The sequence below is a fragment of the Trifolium pratense genome, linkage group LG6, assembly GCF_020283565.1.
Source record: "Trifolium pratense cultivar HEN17-A07 linkage group LG6, ARS_RC_1.1, whole genome shotgun sequence".
NCBI lineage: Eukaryota > Viridiplantae > Streptophyta > Magnoliopsida > Fabales > Fabaceae > Trifolium > Trifolium pratense.
This window is the reverse complement of record NC_060064.1, coordinates 45,862,134-45,883,021: the sequence shown is the minus strand read 5'-3', so window position 1 is coordinate 45,883,021 and position 20,888 is coordinate 45,862,134. Positions and strand designations below refer to the sequence as shown.

At 33.9% G+C, this 20,888-nt stretch overlaps 2 protein-coding genes, 2 non-coding genes and 2 pseudogenes across 4 annotated transcripts; 4 read left to right on the top strand and 2 right to left on the bottom strand.

Annotated features, from left to right (window-relative positions):
- Positions 1 to 139: 139 nt before the first annotated feature.
- On the bottom strand, positions 140 to 2,143 carry LOC123888738. Its single transcript, XM_045937894.1, has 2 exons — positions 1,144 to 2,143; positions 140 to 1,033 (listed from the first exon to the last, which is right to left on the bottom strand). Exons 1-2 carry the CDS (start codon positions 1,819 to 1,821, stop codon positions 719 to 721), a joined length of 993 nt encoding a protein of 330 aa, XP_045793850.1. The 5' UTR covers positions 1,822 to 2,143; the 3' UTR covers positions 140 to 718.
- Positions 2,144 to 5,015: 2,872 nt separating this feature from the next.
- Positions 5,016 to 5,726, top strand: LOC123888741 (annotated as a pseudogene).
- Positions 5,727 to 6,215: 489 nt separating this feature from the next.
- Positions 6,216 to 6,376, top strand: LOC123893366. Its single transcript, XR_006803468.1, has one exon. It is a non-coding gene; the product is annotated as a U1 spliceosomal RNA (small nuclear RNA).
- Positions 6,377 to 7,188: 812 nt separating this feature from the next.
- LOC123893406 lies at positions 7,189 to 7,341 on the top strand. The gene has a single exon (XR_006803501.1). It is a non-coding gene; the product is annotated as a U4 spliceosomal RNA (small nuclear RNA).
- A 2,385-nt stretch (positions 7,342 to 9,726) lies between these two features.
- LOC123888739 lies at positions 9,727 to 11,943 on the bottom strand (annotated as a pseudogene).
- A 7,375-nt stretch (positions 11,944 to 19,318) lies between these two features.
- LOC123892397 lies at positions 19,319 to 20,086 on the top strand. Its single transcript, XM_045942182.1, has 2 exons — positions 19,319 to 19,963; positions 20,033 to 20,086. Exons 1-2 carry the CDS (start codon positions 19,319 to 19,321, stop codon positions 20,084 to 20,086), a joined length of 699 nt encoding a protein of 232 aa, XP_045798138.1.
- Positions 20,087 to 20,888: the final 802 nt, after the last annotated feature.

The following is a 20,888-nucleotide window of genomic DNA, read 5'->3' as shown; positions in this document are numbered from 1 at the left end:
TGGATGAATGTTGAATTTTAATGACATTTGATTATATTATGTAAGGGTATTTTGGTTGAATGTTGAATTGTAATGCTATTTTGGTTTTTTTTAATTACAAAATAAGATTTAAAATATAAAAAAAAATGCAGGATTTTGAAAAAAAAAAAAATTAAATAAAGTTACTATTTCACATCTGGTGACTTGGTCAGATGTAAAAGGTCCAATTTAATTTAAAAAAAAATTGGTCAGCTGAAACACGAGAACAGAGGTAAAAGGGGACACTTTTACATCTGGCGAATGTCAGATGTAAAAAGCGTAAACTTACCGGGGTCGGATGTAAAATGGGGTTTTGGCCAGATGTAAAAAGTGTTTTCTGTACTAGTGGTGACCACTTTTTCCTCTAAATCATTAAGAGGAATTTTGAAACGCTGAAGTAAATATACGGATGAAATTGGAGACAACAACGGTTCTACGATCAGATCATCCGTAACAACATACATTTCTGGACTCTTTTTATAATCAAAAGGATTTTCCGTAGACGGCGGTGTGGTAATGGTATTAACCAGTTTCATTTTTTTAAAATTTCTCCCAGCACTCAAATCTTCCTCTTGCAAAACTAACCCTTTGTTGAAAAGAAGATTATCAGAGTGAAGATAATAATAATGCAAAACACTTAGCCGGAGAAGCCTGTTCTTTGCTTCTTTGCCTATGAAATACTTGTCTTCATTTAAATCAGCTATGCTCTTGCACAATCCATCAATACTATACTGCCAACAGAAATGCCTTCTAAATTGCGTAAAACTCCGCCCAATGGAAATGTTAGAAATCGTATAATTAGTTCCGCCAAATCTTGTCCCCCTTGAGCATACAATATATTCTCATCTGATTTTCTTACAACCAGCTTCACGGTGATATTAATATCACCACAAAAAATGTGTTTAACATCATCAAAAGAGAAAACCATTGATCTCTCGATAATAGGCTTCATTCCCAAAAAAATATCAGTCAGAGGGGTCTTCGAAAATATTGAACGCTTTAACAGATCCAATACCTGCATAATATTATTACTAATCAATCAATGACTCAAAAGTTAATCGAATTAGAGCAATTACTAATAAACAAAGAATAGCGATTTAGCAAATAAAATTGCTAATACAAAACCTTTTCCTTAGTGACATTCACAGTCATTTCTTTAATAGAACTTGTGCTTTGTATTCCACAGTTCTTGCTCAGATCATAGATTGTGTGGTTCATGGAGTGCGGTAAGATTATTAAATCATCACTAATAATAAAACTTGTCTTATACTTCACAAATCCCAAACGAAACAGTGGCAGCATATCACAGAAAGAAACTGAATGGGACATAGGATGCCTTAACATACAATAATTTTTGTTAGAATCTATGCTCAAATAAGAGCATCCGTCACCAAGACCATAATTAACTAATTCATGAAACTTGGAACATACGAAGTACTTTGTAGGCTGAGTGTCATCAATGTTAATTATGAGATTACGGCAAAAAACTTCTGATGAATTATAATTTGTCAACAAACCAAGATTTTCCACACTTTGATTCAGAGAACTCAAACAACCAATTGCAATGGGTCCGATATTGGACTCTTTTTGAAGAAGTCTAGCAATGGTTCCTAATGGCAATGTTAAGAAGCTACAGAGAATATCAACAAAATCTTTATCTGCTTCAGCAAATAAAACTTTGTTAGTCTCTGTGTTTACAAGAAGTTTCAAAGACACTTCTTGCTTCTGAGTTTTAGATTGAAAACGTGCCCTGAAAAGAGCTATCACATAAGAAATCAAACGAGAAAGAAAAGAAAGAAACATAATGGAATTGCAGATTCAGATGAAAATATGAAATGGAGTGTACTGTAAGTCTGTAACTTTGGTCAGATCTGTTCTTCAACAATGCATGAGAGAAGAGTGAAGATGGTGTCTTGAAAGTTGAAACTTTTTTTTACCGCACCGAACACCAATCCGTTTCAAGGCACTAGAGAGTAGCCACTGCCCACTAGCCACTAGATAGATAGGTGGGGAGACATGATGAGATAGACATGGGAAGTGACTAGAGACATCGGTAAAGTAAATACTTACATGGAAAAAATCTCTTCCCAATACTCTTTTATGAGCTGATATCATTTCTATTTCCAATTATTTTCATTTATTGCATTATTATATAGTTTTGAAAATATCAATGTAAAAGTGTAACATTAAATAGGTGAAATTACAATTATGCACCCCAAAATATGAGTTGCCGACGGTGACGACAAATTATGTGGCTGTTGATACACCTAAAAAGATGCTATTTATTTAGTTAATTTGCTATTATATTTTATATGTTTTTATTTCGATTTCGAAGTTTTATTATATAAATAGTTACTTATTTCTCGTATTTTAAATAAACAAATAAAAAGTGTACGAATTAAAAAAAGGAGTAAAAATAGACTAAAAAAGAGCAAAAACTGACGAAAAAGGCCACACAAGTGCAGCCCATAAGGACCACACCTGCATGGCCCAACATACAAGTTACACGTGTGCACCACCCCCTCAAAATACTTGTGCTGCCCAGCACAAGCTTAATTGTTAAGAAAAAAAGAAAAGAAATGGGCCTCGCCCAATAGCTGTTGCACATGTCTTGGAGAAAAGCAAAATCATCCTAATGGCCATCAATGATCAAACGGTGCAGATTGCACCCGAGCAAAAGTCCCACATCGCTCAAGTATTTTGTTTTGTCTCAGTTGTAATAGTATAAATAGGTCCTTTTTCCATTCATTCATGGACACCAACTAATAACACTTGACTTGGAAAATTGAGAACTAGGCTTAGTACCACAAGATTCTCTTCTCTAAAGTTGAGAGTTTAGTATTATTTTATTCTTCGTTGAGAATTTAATAAGTTTTTTTTATTGCTTTTATTTTATGCTTTTAATTTTCGCTTTTATTTTTATTATGTCTTTTTATTTATTTGCTTATTTTATTTTTATGTCTTTAGTTTTAGTTATGTCTAGCTAAATTTAGCGTTGCTAGGATGTGTAGTTAGTAGCTAATAGGGGTTCGGTAGTTAATTCGTGCTTAATAGTTTTCAACCACCAGTTTTAAATAATTACGTTTTCAAATAATTCGTCACGAGAGTGAGGATTGTTTTAAAGGCAATAAACTCTCAACATTGTTTCAAAGGTACTTATATAGGTGAGTGAGCGCGTGAGAGCTGAGCATTTATTTTATCTAAGTATAACGCTAGTCAAGATTTGCGAGAGCTGAGATTAGTGTTTTTAAATCAAATATAATTCTTGAAAACTGGCGACTGTTTTATTTTCTTAAGCAGTTTTTAATTAAACGTTGATTATAATTCGTCACGAGAGTGAGAATTAATTAAAGTAAAAATCAATAGAGCGAGAGCGTGAGATTTCTACTAGATAGTAAAAACTGAACATTAACTCTAATTCGCAACGAGAGTTGGGATTAAAGTTAATTAAATTATATTGCTTTTCAAAGAGTATTTTATTAGCGGGTGTGAGGACGAGAGTTAAGCACCACCTTTATAATTTATAATACTAGTCAAGATTTGCGAGAGCTGAGATTGGTATTTTTAAATCAATATAGTTTCGAAAATTTAACAGTTTGTCTAGCACGAATTAAACATTGAACCTTCTGAAGCAACTAATAGCACGTCCTAGCAATATTTTATTTACATATAAAAAATCTAAAAAATATTTATTTTTCTTATTTTAATTATTCAATTAATCAAAATCCTTTAAATCATTAGCCTTAGATTTACAAAGTAACATTAGATAACGGTAGGTCGATTATTGGTCATTTGGGTTCGATATCTTTTTAAAACTACACGACACGATTGTATACTTGCAGTCACGTTGTCGTCCCGATCAAGTTTTTGGCGCCGTTGCCGGGGACCAATTTAGTCGATATCGTAACTCCAGTGTTACACCGTAGAGACTAAGACAATTTTATTTTTATTTTACCCCGATTAGTTCGTTTGTTGCATGCCAAGCACTCGCTCTAGAGGCGAAAGATTGGTGCAACTAGTTAGCGAACCCGAACGTCTTTTAAGACGTAGAAATTTAGAAAATCAATTAGAGATTCCTCTTTCCGATTTAGTTATGGCTGAAGCCCCACAAGAACGACCACTAAGGTCCTACGCTATTCCTTCGCAAAATAGTAAGTTTTAATCAATCCCAAAGAACCTTGCATATAGGGGCCGTACTACGAACTTGAGATTCTCTACCGATAGACTAATCCGATAAGTTATAAGTGAATTTATTTATGTTATCAAACAAACACTTATTAACTTCAGGTTTTTCTTGACTTATTTTAGAGATTGTCGTGTTCTCATGAAGTGTACTTTTTGTACCTCATTGATTTACTGAATTTTCTCTTGCATTTTTTCGCTTCTATTTTATACTCCCTCCGATCGCTATTATAAGCAAAAAATCACATTAAACTCTAAAAAAAGTAAGGTATCTCCATTATGGATGCTCTTATATTTTGGGAAGAAGGGAGTAGTTGGTGTTGGTAAGACAACTTTTTACACTTTTAAGGTATTAAATGCACAAATTTCAAGACATAATTTTTTTTAATATGCTTAAATATTGCCTTGGGGGCACTGTTTAGCATTTTCCATATATTTAATGGAGTCCCTAAATTAATCACAATGCCAATATGGGTTTCTAATTTCTAATTTGAAACTAAAGCTTCCCTTTAAGAGAGATATTTGATTGATTCTTAGTTTTATACACTACTAGGGGGTAAACCTTCGATTAAATATCTTGATGATACTGTTAGAATCAACCACGCTAGGCGTGAGGGTGGGTGTTGAATATGTAGTTTGTGTTGTTGGAATTTGTTTGAAGTCTCACATTGCTTAGGTTCCCGAGATGTGAAGTGTATAAATATGTGAGGGCAACCTCACCCTTTGAGCTAGCTTTTGGGGTTGAGATTCAAACATATTTAACAGATACATATATCACTGGCCTTTCCTATCTTGAAGATTTGTATATTTCATTGGAAGATCTTATCAATATGACATCAACACAAAAGGCTATTTCTCACAATAGACGTGAGAAATTCGTAGAAGAGTTGATGGATGGTTCGGTGAAAATTTTGGATGTATGTGGCATCACAAGGGACACCATGTTACAAATGAAAGAAAATGTTCAAACACTTCACTCTTCTCTTAGAAGGAGAAAGCGATTTTCATACATAGAAACAAGTGTAGTCGAATATAACTTGTTCACCAAGAAAATGAAACAGAATGTCACAAAGTTGATCAAATCTTTAAAACAAGTAAGTTTGGAGCTTCCTTGATTTTGAATCAAGATCAAGAAGTTGTTTCTGTGATAAGAGTTCTTAGAGAGGTCATAGTAATGAACATGTCTATCTTTCAATCCATTTTGTCTTTCTTGGTTGGTTCTGCATCAAAGTCAAAGGCAACCAAATGGTTCAAAGTGACAAAGTTGATGCATAATATGGTAGCATCATCATGTGAAGAGAAGTTGGAGAATTTCAATGAATTGAAGTGTGTGGATGCATCTCTGAGAACCCTTTTAAGAGAAGGTTCTAGTGTTGCCAAGATGAAATTTGAGGCTATGGAGAATGCAATTGAAATGATTTTTTTTTTGAAGAAGCTAAATTGAAATGATTGAAAATGGTTTAGAGAGTGTATTTAGGCGTTTGATTAAAACTAGAGTCTGTCTTTTGAACATCATGACTCAATAGTATGTTGAGTCATAATTTTATGCCCAAATCTTATACAGAATCCAAATTTTAAGGATTTGTTTAGGATTGGATAATTTTGTCTCAATAACTCTTATATATACATATATAGTATACAATTCAATAGTCATTCTATCAAATACAACGAAAAATTTATGCTCCATATCTTTGACATATTCTGTTCAAAGCCATAAAAATGCAAAATCAAGAGACTCAACGGCTAGTTTCCGCAATGTCAGGTTTCAAATCACCACATGATGCTAATAGATTAAGCGCACAGCCCGGATTGGCCCATACCGACACTTTTTGGTTGTATGCTACTCTGTTGTGTGCATGTTTCTGGTTTTTTATTTTGTGAAATCATGTTTCTGGATTTCCTAATTGTTTTGTTTGAACTAATAATTACATCTTATCTAAGTCCCACATTGGAAGTTTAATAGTCATTGGTTTTAAGCATGTGTTATAAAATAGAAGTGTGTGATACATTGCAACATACTTACCTGGATGGGGTCAATGGGTGATCATGTAGGCCCATGGCCTAGGCAAGTGACCTCCATTGCACTTTGGAGGGGTGCTAGCCTAAGGTCTACCCAAGTGGTGGAGCCTACATCATAATTTGTTGTTGTGGGAGCCTGCGTTCGCGCGGCCCCTCCCAATTTAGTTTTAAAACTCTTAGGATTAAATACTTTGTATTTTTCTGCAACTTAGACAAGAGGATCTAAGTTTCCTATTTCTAATTTGTTGTAATGTGTATAAAAAAGGTAATACATTTTTTGCATAATTCAAGGATTGGCTAGGGACTTATTATCACATTACACTTACAGTTATAAATGCCTCTAGAAGAAAAATTGAACAGATTGTACATGGGAAAAAGCTGTGATAGTTTATGAAAATATTAACTTGGTAGAAAAATTGATCCGAGAATCAAACAAAAATTGATGTCTAGTGCATAAGATCCAGTGCATTCTATCTTTAAAGTTTCCACTTAGAATTGTTCAGGATATGATTGATGCACCAAACAATGTCTTAGCACTACCAATTTAAATGCTGCCAATTCAAAGTATGACGTATAAGTCTTACAATTTACAAGTGTCTTTTGATTCCATCTTATGATAACTTTGTTGCTTCTGGACTCTAAATTCCAAAATTATTTTCTCCCTCTTATGTTTATTCAGTGTAACATACTCTTAAAAGTCTTAAAAAATCTATTCTACTAACATAAGGTCTATAATAATCTTATGTTTACATAAGGAATTAGAGAAATCTTATTTGCTTGTCTTAGTTCCTCCATAACTTCATAATCCCACACTTGTTTAAGCCAAAGAGTGATGAGAAGATTCAAAGTCCCACATTGCTTATAAGAGAAATAAGATGAATATGATGTTATATAATTTTTTTTAAAACTTGGTATCCGGTCTTATGACATGATGTTATATAAATTGAAACTTAGGCTATGAGAATAAACATCTTTGCGCTTGGGGCAATGACACACTAATGAGGTACTAATCGAGGCGCGTCTATTGCTGGTTGAAAACTATTTCCAAACCCTCTGGAAGGACTCCCTTCGGGGTTAAGTCCTACAATTTTAGTTCAATCTTTTTTTTTTATTCTGAAAAATAAATATTGTTAACTTTTAATCCCTGTATTGAACTTTAACCTTTACAAGCAGTGTATTAATGTAATGGGCTATCAGAAGAGACCGGAATACAGTCAAGATGCCTAACTGGTACTCAACACTGATGATATCTCGAAGTAAATCTATTTATTAATTAAATAACTTTAGTGTATATACAAAAATTATTTGGTTACGAGTTTAATTATTGTAAAGTTATTTTACATGCATCTAATAATGTGAATTTAATTAATTATTTTACACATGCATCCAATAATATGTGAGTTTAATTAATTATTTTATACCGTCGGTGTAAAGTTATTTTACACATGCATCATCCAATAATGTGAGTTTAATTAATTATTTTACACCGTCGGTGTAAAGTTATTTTACACATTCATCAATTATTTTACACCGTCGGTGTAAAGTTATTTACACATGCATTAATTATTTTACACCGTCGGTGTAAAGTTATTTTACACATGCATCATCCAATAATGTGAGTTTAATTAATTATTTTACACCGTCGGTGTAAAGTTATTTTACACATGCATTAATTATTTTACACTGTCGGTGTAAAGTTATTTTACACATGCATTAATTATTTTACACCGTCGGTGTAAAGTTATTTTACACATGCATCATCTAATATTGTGAGTTTAAAATTTTACACCGTCGGTGTAAAGTTATTTTACACATGCATTAATTATTTTACACCGGCGGTGTAAAGTTATTTTACACATGCATTAATTATTTTACACCGTCGGTGTAAAGTTATTTTACACATGCATCATCCAATAATGTGAGTTTAATATTTTACATCGTCGGTGTAAAGTTATTTTACACACGCATTAATTATTTTACACCGTCGGTGTAAAGTTATTATGTGAGTTTAATTAATTATTTTACACCGTCGGTGTAAAGTTATTTTACACATGCATCATCCAATAATGTGAGTTTAATTAATTATTTTACACCGTCGGTGTAAAGTTATTTTACACATGCATTAATTATTTTACACCGTCGGTGTAAAATTATTTTACACATGCATTAATTATTTTAGACCGTCGGTGTAAAGTTATTTTACACATGCATTAATTATTTTACAATGTCGGTGTAAAGTTATTTTACACATGCATTAATTATTTTAGACCGTCGGTGTAAAGTTATTTTACACATGCATCATCCAATAATGTGAGTTTAATATTTTACACCGTTTGTGTAAAGTTATTTTACACATGCATTAATTATTTTACACCGTCGGTGTAAAGTTATTATGTGAGTTTAATTAATTATTTTACACCGTCGGTGTAATGTTATTTTACACATGCATCCAATAATGTGAGTTTAATTAATTATTTTACACCGTCGGTGTAAAGTTATTTTACACATGCATCATCCAATAATGCGAGTTTAATTATTGTACACCTTCGATGTAAAGTTATTTTACACATATATCCAATTAAAAGAAATAAGTAAAAGATTTTAATAGAGATTATAAACATTTTCTTAGAGTGACACATCATCAAAATGCTTGCCTACGAGCAACTCAACCTTCCTTTTACCCACATCATCACAATGCTTGATTATCTTTTAATTAAATTTTTCATTTTTCATTTAGGAACCAATTAACTATGCAATAAAGGGAATTCCACTAGTGCAGAAAGGAGATACAACTACTGGCCAAACAGACTTTCTACTACTGGCCGCGGCTAGTAGTAAATGCAGTCGACGTTGTAAGTACAACTTTCCACGTCGGGTATTTTTATACCCGTCGTGGTATGTGTAGTTTCTTCTGTAATTATTATTTAATATTATGGGGATTCCATGTCGGTTTTTACAAATACCCGTAGTGGTATGTATGAGATTCCACTACGGGTATTTACAATATCCGTAGTGGTATGTATGGTTTCCTGTTTTTTTTTTAAAAAAATTGGGGATTCCACTACGGGTATTTATAAATACCCGTAGTGGTATGTATGAGATTCCACTACGGGTATTTACACATATCCGTAGTGGTATGTATGGTTTCCAGTTTTTTTTTTTTAAGAATTGGGGATTCCACTACGGGTATTTACGCATACCCGTAGTGGTATGTATGGTTTCCTTTTTTTTTTTTTAGAATTGAGGATTCCACTACGGGTTATTACTCTTACCCGTAGTGGTATGTGTAGTTTTCACTACTGATTGTTATTAATATCAGTAGTGGTATGTTAGTTTTTTTTTTTTTTTTTTTCGTTTTTTTGTAGCTTCCTGTGCCTGCATGTTTTGTAACATGTTTAAGACCAAATTTCATCACAGACCCCAAAGAATGAGCCACTGCTGCTAGTGCTAAAGCTATATGTTAAAAATCAGTTGCAGTAGCAACCAATAACCACAACAACTTAGAAGTAGGGGTAAATCCAAAAAACACAAAGAACAAATTAAAGAAGTAATATATCCATGATACATGACTTTTGAATAATTTAAGCAATTTTTTCAATCATCGCAGTTGAAAAAACTATCCGTATAACATATAACCTTAGTTGTAAAACTAGGCATTATAACTCTAATGTAACCTTGTAAAGAACCAGCCATAAGGCTGGCCACCAAATAAGCCACACCCCATTCCCTTCCTACTACAATACATTGAATATCCTATTCCCAATTTTCCAGACTGCATTCCTCTTTCCAATGAAATTCGTAACTGAATTTAGTATATGAGCAGCTCGATTAAACTGAACATGTTTCAATGCCCTGCAAGATAGAAACCAATGCAGACTTCAGAATTATAGTCCCATAAACCAGCAGGAACCACCGGAGCAATGAACCAAGATGTAGACAATAACCAGAAAATGCAACACAGCTTCATTTTGAAGTGTGACTGTGTGAATGTGATGCCAAACACAGTAACCAGAAAATGTAACACAGCTTCATTTTGAAGAATGTGATGGAATTATATTATATATGCAACTGAGCATTGAAAACTGCATATAAAATTTGCAGAAAACACAAACAAATAATGTAAGGAATATTTTAAGTATATCTCATATTCACGTGAACTGATCAACCGAACTTAATCAAATCAAATATAATGGATTTATTGGATTCTAATTTTAGAAAAAACACTATAAATCAAATTAATCCGTGTGTCCGTGCTGTGACGAAAACCTCTCCGAAAAATCAGATGCATTAAAATTAAATAATTAACTATTCTATAACTCACCAGATAAATCTTAACCCTCCAATAACTCCAAAAAATATGTTGACCAACGTAGTCGCAATTCATACATCTCGTCAGCTGTTAACTCACTTGGGTCATTAAATACCTACAATAAGTAAATAATAATATAAAACTATTCTTGACTCGGTTATAAAAAATTATTGATGTATAAAAAATAAAAATTATTACCTCCATCCAAGACTCAGTTATCTTAGCAGTGACAATGTCCAACATATTTTTCATTACATAGTATCCACAGTCATTTGTATTATATTGTTTCCTCCCCTACAAATGGATGACATAATTATATATAGTAACATTTGATCAAAAAATACCACACTTATCAAAAAGCCAAAAAAGTAAATATATATAAAGTTAGAATACCACACTTACTTTGGGATAAAGCCATACGGTATTGTTCTTTCTATTGCCATTCGCCATTTTCCACCACCATGTGCCTTGCAATACATGGTGCTCCCTTGTGCACCCTTTGAACATTCATGGTACTGACAACGGCGTCCACCCCCGTGAGAGATGCACAGCCCAGCTTGTCCTTCAGCACTTCTGGTGCAACCTTCTATCGTACATCTCTTACCTCCTCCATGTCTAATACAAAGTCCTGACTTACCTCGTGCAGCTTTTGCGCACCCACCTGGATACCCACATCGCCTACCACCACCGTGTGCTATGCAATAATCTGTCTTCCCCTCAGCACTTTTAGTACACCCTAAGTGTTGGCACCTCTTGCCTCCACCATGGGCCTTACAATAAGCAGTACGGCTCTCAGCACCCTTGTTGCATCCCAGTTTCTGACATCTCTGTCCACCCCCATGTCCAATACAAAGGCCTGAAGCACCTCGAGCTCCCTTTGAACAGCCAAAAAATCTGCATCTCTTAGGATTGCTTGTTCGGTTCTGTGAAGTTATCCCGGTTTCCTGGGGGGCAGATGCGGTGCCAAGTGAGTGATTCGTACCACTGGATGGTTCAGGGAACACCTGAGATTTAGTCCCAAGAATCAGTTCTTGTGTCTGCACCGAAATTTCAGCATTATCCATTCTTGGAGCTAAAAGAAGTGATGGCATATAACCACCTTATTTCTTAGCTGAGGTAGAACCCTCATCAACGACAGGTATCATTGCATAATTATATTCTCCTGATGTCTGGCTTGAGAAGCATGAAATATTCACATCAGTCTCTGTTGAACCTGAGTACTCCATTATACTTGATGCCTCATTTGCTGCACCCGAAAGGCCAAGTTGAAGAATTGATTCACATTCAGATGGCATGCTCTGGGAAAAAAGGCTGGCCGAATTTTTCTTCTTATTAAATCCCATGTCATTGTAGTCATCGCCATATGTCTTCGGGGTTGGACCCAATCCCAGAACCAATCTACAGCCATCATCAGAAGGGTTACAAAGGGTTACAAAGGTACAAATATATTCTCATGAGCGAAAGCACAGGGAAAGTTCTAAACATATTGGCATGGAATTACAAATGACAAGTATCATAATGACGCGGTAATTTGTCTGAACAATCCAAGATTTTGAAGATAATTACACATGCAGATTAAGTATTGTAGTTTACAGATCTTCATCATTGTAACACCAAAAACAAGTTTTAGGCCTACTTTTGTGCTGTCTCTGGACATTAAAACTATTCCCTGAATCTTTTAGAAAGATTGGTCTATAAAGCATGACAGAACAAAGACGTCTTATATATAGAGGAAATGGGAAGAGACAGCTAAACATAACTGTTTGGATTTCTTTAAACAACTATTTCATACTTGCAGCTTGAATGGCGTGCATAATCCTTGGCATAATTGAAAATTAATCACCTTTGGATCTATATTCATGTTAAAAATTAGTACAACTGTTCCAATCATCTAAAAAACAAATGGTTACCCACTTTTAGTGTCAACAGTGTAATTAGAAGTAAAAGAGGAGGTTGGTCCTGGGTGTTAGTGAGAGAGTAGTTATTGATTGTTTGGACTTTGGGCTTTTGAGAGAGATAGAGAAAGGGCAGGCCAAGTCTCTCCAATACCTACTGTATACTGGCTCCGTTATTGATCTCTGATCTATATCACATTGATACTAGTGCAGAGATTCATTATATTTGTTTGCAATGAAAGATTACTCTCTTGTTTCATACTCCAGTACAGATCTATTATAAACCTTACACCATATAACAATACGCTATGTTTTATATAATAGTTTAATCATGAGGGGAAAATGTTTTTCCAATGAAAAAACTTAACAAAAAATAGTAGAGTACTAAGATGTAGCTATCATTTCAGGAAGCTGAGCAAAATATGTGAATCACATCACATATGCATTAAAAACAAGATCCAAAGGTTGTTTACAAAGTATTTCGACCATGACACCTACATAAACACAGTAAAAGGTATCTAAGCACCAAACGTTAGATTGATTGTGAAAGGTTTTATTTAACAAATTAAAAATGAAAACTGTGAAGGGAGAAAATCTTGCATCCTTGAGAAAATCTAAGCACCAAACGTTAGTATTATGAAAGACATCTTGATTGAATTTCATTATTAGCCACAAGGTGGCATTCATTAAGAGACATGACTATGGAATTTTAAGTTGTAATCAGCAGTCTCAGCCCAAAAATATAACATTGTATTAAAATAACAAATAAGCAAGTTGATATGAAAACACCAAGCCGTATGAATGATTTAAAAGGGAAAAAACCATCAAACGATCAAATCATGAAGGACAATTTATTTGCTTCATTAGGAAAGAACGTCAAGTTGTTTTAGAAGAGTGATATATCTTTGACTTAAAACAGAACCAAGAGGGGAAAAAATCCAAGGTTCAACAAAGACAGTGATCAAAAGGAAACTGAAAAAAGAAAAAGAAAATGTGAGACGTTCTCTGACCTTCGCCAATCTGAAAGGGCAGAATCCATTCCCATTTTCTTTGTATTAAGCTCCGTTGTCATAAAGTACTTTCAGTATATAAATTTATTTGCAAAATTTCCAATAGAACCAGCTTTTCAAATATAGAAAAGAATCCTAAAGATGTTCCTGCATGAAATTTAAACATAACAACCACTTCAAGACTTAAGCAAGGAAGTAAAAATTAGATAACAGCTCTTGTCTGGAGCATAATTACCAGCGTGGGTGCGTGCGCGCGCTCGCGCACACACACACACACTATGCTACACTACATTCAAGAAGACTTCAACTATTGAATCAGGATAACTTCATAATCAACCCACCTGGGCTCAAATTGTGTACAAAACAAATTCACGCATTGTTTTAAATCTGAGATTTATGATTATGATACTTCACAAAAATATAAGTATAGTATTGGAAAAAATGAATTTAAAAAAAACACACCAAGGTTTATGCAGAGAAAGAAAATCAATTAGCCTGCATGATACTCACATCAGAAAACAAAACACAAATAAAACAATAAGACATACAATTAGATCGAAGATTATAACAGTTTCCTGAAATTCTACCATGAGAGTAAAACATAAACATAGAGTACAAATCCTCAGCAGCAAATCTAGTAAATTTAAATTCATAATCAGTAACATAGATTCAGCGCATACCCTCATAACTCATTAATATATCAATCATATACAAATGAATCCACTAACTCAAAAACCATATACTAAAATCCTGAAAACTCATCAAGCCACAGTTACATATACATATATCAGCAGAACCAACCAAAAACATCACAAAGATAGCAAAAACAGTTCAAAAACCAGCTAATTCTAACTCAAATAATAAACAAAAGAAAAAACGATACAGAAAACAACAAGAGCTAGCGAATGAAAACGAATGAAAACCCAAGCGAATGAAAACGAATGAACAAGAATGAAAATGAAAACGAATGAAATTTGGAGGAAGTTTGATTTATTCATACCTTTACCGAATGAAAACGAAGAAATTTGGAGACGATTCAAGCGTTCTGCAGGGTCGGCCGTTTAGAGTTTGCAGTGGGACGATTGGAGGTTTGAGGAACTTGGAACGCGTATGAACAAATTAGGGATAATTGGGAATGAATGAGAATATGAAAAAATTAATAACACTAATAGGGATTCCACTACGGGTGAATCCTAGATCGTAGTGAAACACAATTAAAACAAATTTTAATGTAATTACAACATTGCCACCGTGTCTACTTTTCACTACGGATTTAAGAAAGCCAGTAGTGAAATCCCTTGTCTCTGAACTTTTCACTACCGATATTAAAGTATCAGTAGTGGAATCCTTTGGTCAAATGTATTTCACTACTGGTATTCACATACCAGTAGTGGTATCTCTAAACCAAAAGTCATTTTTCTGCTAGTGTTCCAATAGTATTAGACACACATTTTTTTTTATTAGTAAGAATTCCAATAGTCATGAATATTTTGTGGTTATATAAATCTTATATATTAGTTGGTCCCTTTTAATTTAATTTTTCATTTTAGAATTCCAACAATCATGGAAATTATAATATTAGTTGGTCCATTGTAAGAAGTTATATAGTGATAATTTGATATATTGATAATTAAAATTAAAATGATTTAATTAAAAGAGATGATGAAAAGATTTTTTAATAGTGATTGTAAACTTTTCTTATAAAGTGCCACATCATCACAATGCTTAATTATGAGTAACTCAACCTTCCTTTGTAATAAAAGATTCAATAATTAAATGATTAATAGTAATGAGAGAGAAAAATAAATAGAATAGATTCTTATATATGTGTTGTGTATAATTTTATCACGAACAATATTGAGACGAGTCACCATATTCAGGAGAGTCAATGATGTTGTTCTGGTAACACTTTCTTTATGACGTACCTAGCTTGTGAAAGGTGAGGATGGTATTTTACATACTCATAAATTGATATTTGTTTGTATTACTTTTTCTGAAACATACTCATAGATTGTTTGAAATGATTATGAAGGACCCGCGTGCCTTGTTAACTACTCATGCTTTGGTATGGAAAACTTAAGAATTTAATGTATATGCACCGTCGGTGTAAAATTATTTTGCATATGCGTCTAATAATAAACCGACACATCATGTATGGTAATTAAAAATACATGATGTGTCACATTTATTAAATGATGTGGCAACGCGTCATTGAATGTATGTCTAAAAATAATTTACACCGACGGTGCACAATAATTAAACTCAAAACTTAATTACTCATGCCGATCAATTTTTGTTAGGGCATAATTATAAAGCTAGGAATCCTAACAATAGCATAGTAGTGAACGTGTGATGTACTTTTTTATTTTTTGAATGGCAAAAAAATGTGTGATGTACTTAATTAACCTAAAAGTGTGTTGTTCTTCTTTTAGTTATCATATCATCCTAGTATACTTTCTTGAGTCTGAATTATCGGTACAACATGCAAAAGGAGTAGAATTGCATGGACATTGCATTTGATATACCTATGTTGTACAACTACATATGTACACCTTAGATGATTTAGTTTTTCAAATGTACTTTTTGTGTGTTTGTTTATACAACTTGAATGAATTAGAACTTATCTCACCCCATGTTTTTTACTTATTTTTCTTTAATGAATTATACGCAGGGTCTATCCTAGCTAGGACGAGACTGGGTAGTAGTATCGAGGTGTTTGTTAATAAGAATAAAGGGGATAATTATTCTTCTCGTGAGCTTAGCTTAGCTGATAGGGACATTGCACTATATGTAAAGAAGTCGGGATTCGAACTCCGTACACTCCACTTATTCGCCTTTAAGGTGAATTTTGGAGAATTATTTTCTCACATATGCTAGGTTGTTCGTTGAAGTTTATTGGAGCATTTTAATGTTTAAATGGAGTTGTAATGCTTTGCTTTTATTTCAAATTATTATGAATAAAGTGGACAAATGTAAGGCTCTATGAAGTCGATATATTTTATTTTAAATTGTGAAATTGAATTGTTATTTGTGTTTTTTTTATAGGCAAAACATTATTATAAGAGGAGTTATGCTAGGGACACACTCTCACACACACTCCCACTAACACACTCTCATTGATTGGTCCACCTCATCTATTTTTTCAAATGTCTTACCTGTTAACCGGCTAAACAAGTTAGCTTTTCCTTATTTTATTTTTCTCTTTCTTTTTTCTAATTGATTATTGACCACTGTCTTCTCCACTACCACCGTCAATACCCAATCAATAACCATTGCCAACGCAGAGAACCATGGAAACTTGTACAATTAAAGGAGTTGTTTCAATTTTTTGAGAGGCATAACCCAAACCCCAACCCATTTATACTTGGTTTTGTTGGAAGAGAAGAACATAAAACTGGCGGTGAAGGGTACTGTGGTGTGACCGACAGTGGAGGGGTTATGTGGTGCGACCAGCGGTGGAGGGGTTACATGATGCGACCGGCGATGGATGGGTTACAAGGTGCGGCCGTCGGGAACGACAATACTCATTTGTCATTTGCGGTGGCGACAGAGAGAGGGTGGCTGTGGCCACAAACGGCACTGGCAACAACACTGTCTTTTCTGATTTTTTTTTAAAGCATTCTCCTTTTTCAATCTCTAAATTTGTTATTGAATTGCTTCTTCTTATTTCATTCATTCTTTGAATTGGTTTGTATTTTTGGAGTAATGAATTTTTTAAAAGGGGAACTAGGTTCTGGAAATAAAAAAACATGGTGGAGAGTGGAGATGAAAGGTGAAAATTGGCATTTGCAAAAGAATCATGGTGAAATTGGTTGTGAGATTCATACGATGGAGAGTGGAGATGTTTGTGGAAGTGTTGCACAATCCAAGAAGATTAATTTTAATAAATAAATTAATTAAAATTACTCACAGATTCATAACTAGTACCAAGTTAGAGGCTTAAAAAAGTTGATCAGATGGAATGAGAGTGTGTTAATGGGAGTGTGTGTGAGGGTGTGTTCCTAGCAGTGCTCAAAGTATAAGGTGTACTCAATCTCTTACCAAACAAAACCAAAGATTTAAATGCTTTGAAAACATACAATAGGATCAATACACCAATTTGGAAAAGACAATGGAGTATGGCGACCTGAGCGACCTCTAAAGGAAATTGAAGAAACAACTTTAATGTTTTCCAATAAGGAGGAGGTATTAGGAATCTCTTTGTTAGAAATCACATTATTTCTAAGTTTTCAAATACACTTTTTTTGAACAAAGTTTCAAATACACTAAATAGTAGTTAGCCAAATCAAATGACGAACATGATTTCCTTTTTTTCATTTAACTATGTTCCCAAAACATAAGAAATGGTTCCAATCTTCCAATCCTGGCGGCATACTTTGGCCTACCCATCTAAAAACATCTTCCCACACACCTTTAGTAAAAGAGCACGGGAAAAAGAGATGGGAACAATCTTCGCTATTCAGAAAGCAGAAAATACAAGGAATATAATGAGAATTGGACAAAATACATCTACGACAAAGCGATGCCCTCGTTGGTAATTTTTGTAATAATTAGAAGGGACATCATTCTTCCAAAGCTTCGGGATTGCCCCCAAAACATTATAATCTAAGATCTCATAGTTCCGGGAATGAAGCAATACATTATAACATGATTTTACAGAATAAAGACCAACTGATACCGGCTTCCACCTCCACCTATCTTCGCTTTCCGGATGAAGAGAAAAAACGTGTAATAAATTCTGAAGCTCAAGAAGTTGAAGATTTTCACTATCAGTCAAAATCTCACCCCATTTCCTTGACCATAAATGAGTCTCCCCATTCGACATCAACCTATCCGATCATAACATTGCATCTTGATTTGCTTCTTTAATAAAAAGATTAGGGAATAAATCACTAAAACTTTGATTTCCGAACGATTTAAACTTCTAAAAACCAATGTTATATTATATCCAGAGCCAACAAAAAAGCTCACACATTTGCTTTAACCAATCATCCTCGCCCCCACTTCCAATATCTAACACATCCTCCCACCATATAAAATCCTTAGACCCATTCGAAAATCGTTACCCCACACCCAACATTCTCGTGGGTAGGTGATCGTATCTAAAATGCAACAAATCAGTCCACACTGCTTCTTTATCATCTAAAATGTATGATTTGATGATTTGCTAAATTTATAATTATCGGTTTTTAATTGTTTAAATTGTGCAATGTAATTTGATGGTGTTTAATTGTTGTATAAAATCTTTCCTGTGAAAATCGATGGTGCTTATAAATTATTGCACATAATTTTAATCACAATTGGTATATTTGCCACAGTGATTGAAAATATTGTCTTGACCTGAAAGGTCGCGGGTTTGAATTCTAATTAAGACAAAATTATATTATTTTTTAATAAAAATTGCAAGATAAAAGTGGAGGGAAAACAAATTAGGTTTAGAGTTTTTTAATAATAATTATATTTTTTTTCTCGTATTTGTGTGGATAAAAAATTATTTCACGCCGCAATGGCCGCATTCATATCGCAGCGACCACAATGACCGCAATCGCAACATCTGCAGTCGCAACTGCATCCGCGACCGCGACCGCAACCGCAATTTAAAACTTTGATAGTAGCAAACTAACTATCCCTCAGGCTTCCCAGTTTAATTTCTTCATTAAGTATCTGCAATTTTCGAGTAGTAGTAATTAATCAGCCAAATTAGTGGTAAGTGTAAGGTCATACTAGTATTATTACCTTTCCTATGCATTGTTGTGACATTTAATTACTATTCCATTTTACAACCATTGAATCTTTAAGCAACGGTCAATACAAATGTAAGCAATGTTACACATTCTCCTCTTTTAATTTCTATTTAGTTCGTGTTTGATATCAGCAAAGCAACCATGGCTTCTGCTACTCAAACAGAGGAGCATGTGCAGTTGAAACTTCTTGTTAATGAAGAGAGTAATAAAGTTGTATTGGCTGAAGCAGGGAAGGACTTTGTCGACATTCTCTGTAGCTTCTTAACAATACCATTAGGAACCATTGCTAGACTTTCGCAGAAGGATTCAAACATGGGACCTGTCACAGTTGGTTGTCTTAACTCACTTTATCAAAGTGTGTCAAATCTTGACGAGTGTCTGTGGACAAATACAAACAAAGAATTGTTGTTGTATCCGAGGAACTCATCCGAAGAATATTGCAGTACACTTAAGTTTAACATTGATGATCTTGAGTCCACGGAATACTTCATGTGTGGTAACAAATACTGTGGTCGGGAAAATCGTCATTATTATGCCGGACATGGTTATATTCTGAGCACATCTGCATATCATGAATGTCCGCGCTGTAAGAGTCATTGCAACCGTTCGATTTTCCTGAAACCTTACTGCAAAGGATTTGTTAACAGTGTTGCTACTTTTGTCATTACTGAGGATTTAACTATCATGCCGAACTCCATGGTTCATACAAGCTTTTCTCTGCTCCAGAATTCTGGAATAAGCACAAGTTCTGCAAAAGAAATTACTGTCAATGTCACTCAAGAAAAGGTTTTTTTATTTCCTTGTTCTGTTTTTTATATGACTTTTTATTGTTTATTGCTTTCTCTGCATACACAGCTTTTCAACATTTCTTCAATACTCCCTCCGTCCCATAATGAGTGTGTCAGTTGACTGTGTCACGCATATCAATGCAAAACATTGACGATTAATATTTTTAATTGTATAGTAGTAAAAAGTTATAAAAATATGATATTCTGAAAATGACTCGGTCATTTTGGGAGGGAGGGAGTATAATTCATTTTTAATTGACTATTATAACTATAACTATAATTATTACTATTCAGGTGCTGGATATTTTAAAATGTGCTTTGGTTTCTAAGTCACCTATGACTGATGTGTTTCTAGGAAAGAAACCGTCCATAGCGAGACATTTGTTTTTCCCTTGTAATTTTGATAACAGTAGCGATATTCAATTCACGCTGCAGTTAGTTATAAGAAAATCAGATGGAAATATATTGTTTGCTCATGGAGAAAAAGACTTTGCAGATTTACTATTAAGTTTTCTCACATTTCCCTTGGGAGGTGTTATACATAAGTTAGGAAGATACAGTTTTCGGGGCTGGATTGGTCGGGGATATAGTTCTGTGAGCAGCATTGGTCGATTGTACAAGAGCATATATGAATTAGATGTGAACAAATATCTGGTCTCAAAAGAAGCAAAGGAGAGGCTTGTTGATCCTTGCTTGGACTCAGAGTTCAAATCAAGCAAGAATATTTTACCAATAAAAAATCCGCGAGATCATTTTTATTGTTATTATCAAGGTGAAAATTACGATCAAAGTATCATAAATGATCAATTTTTCATAACTGATGAATACCGGAGTGATGATAAAAAATGTGTAACAATGAACCTTGTTAAGGCCCTAAAAAACTCGGCAACTGATGAGGGTTATGTGAAGGGACCAAGAACATA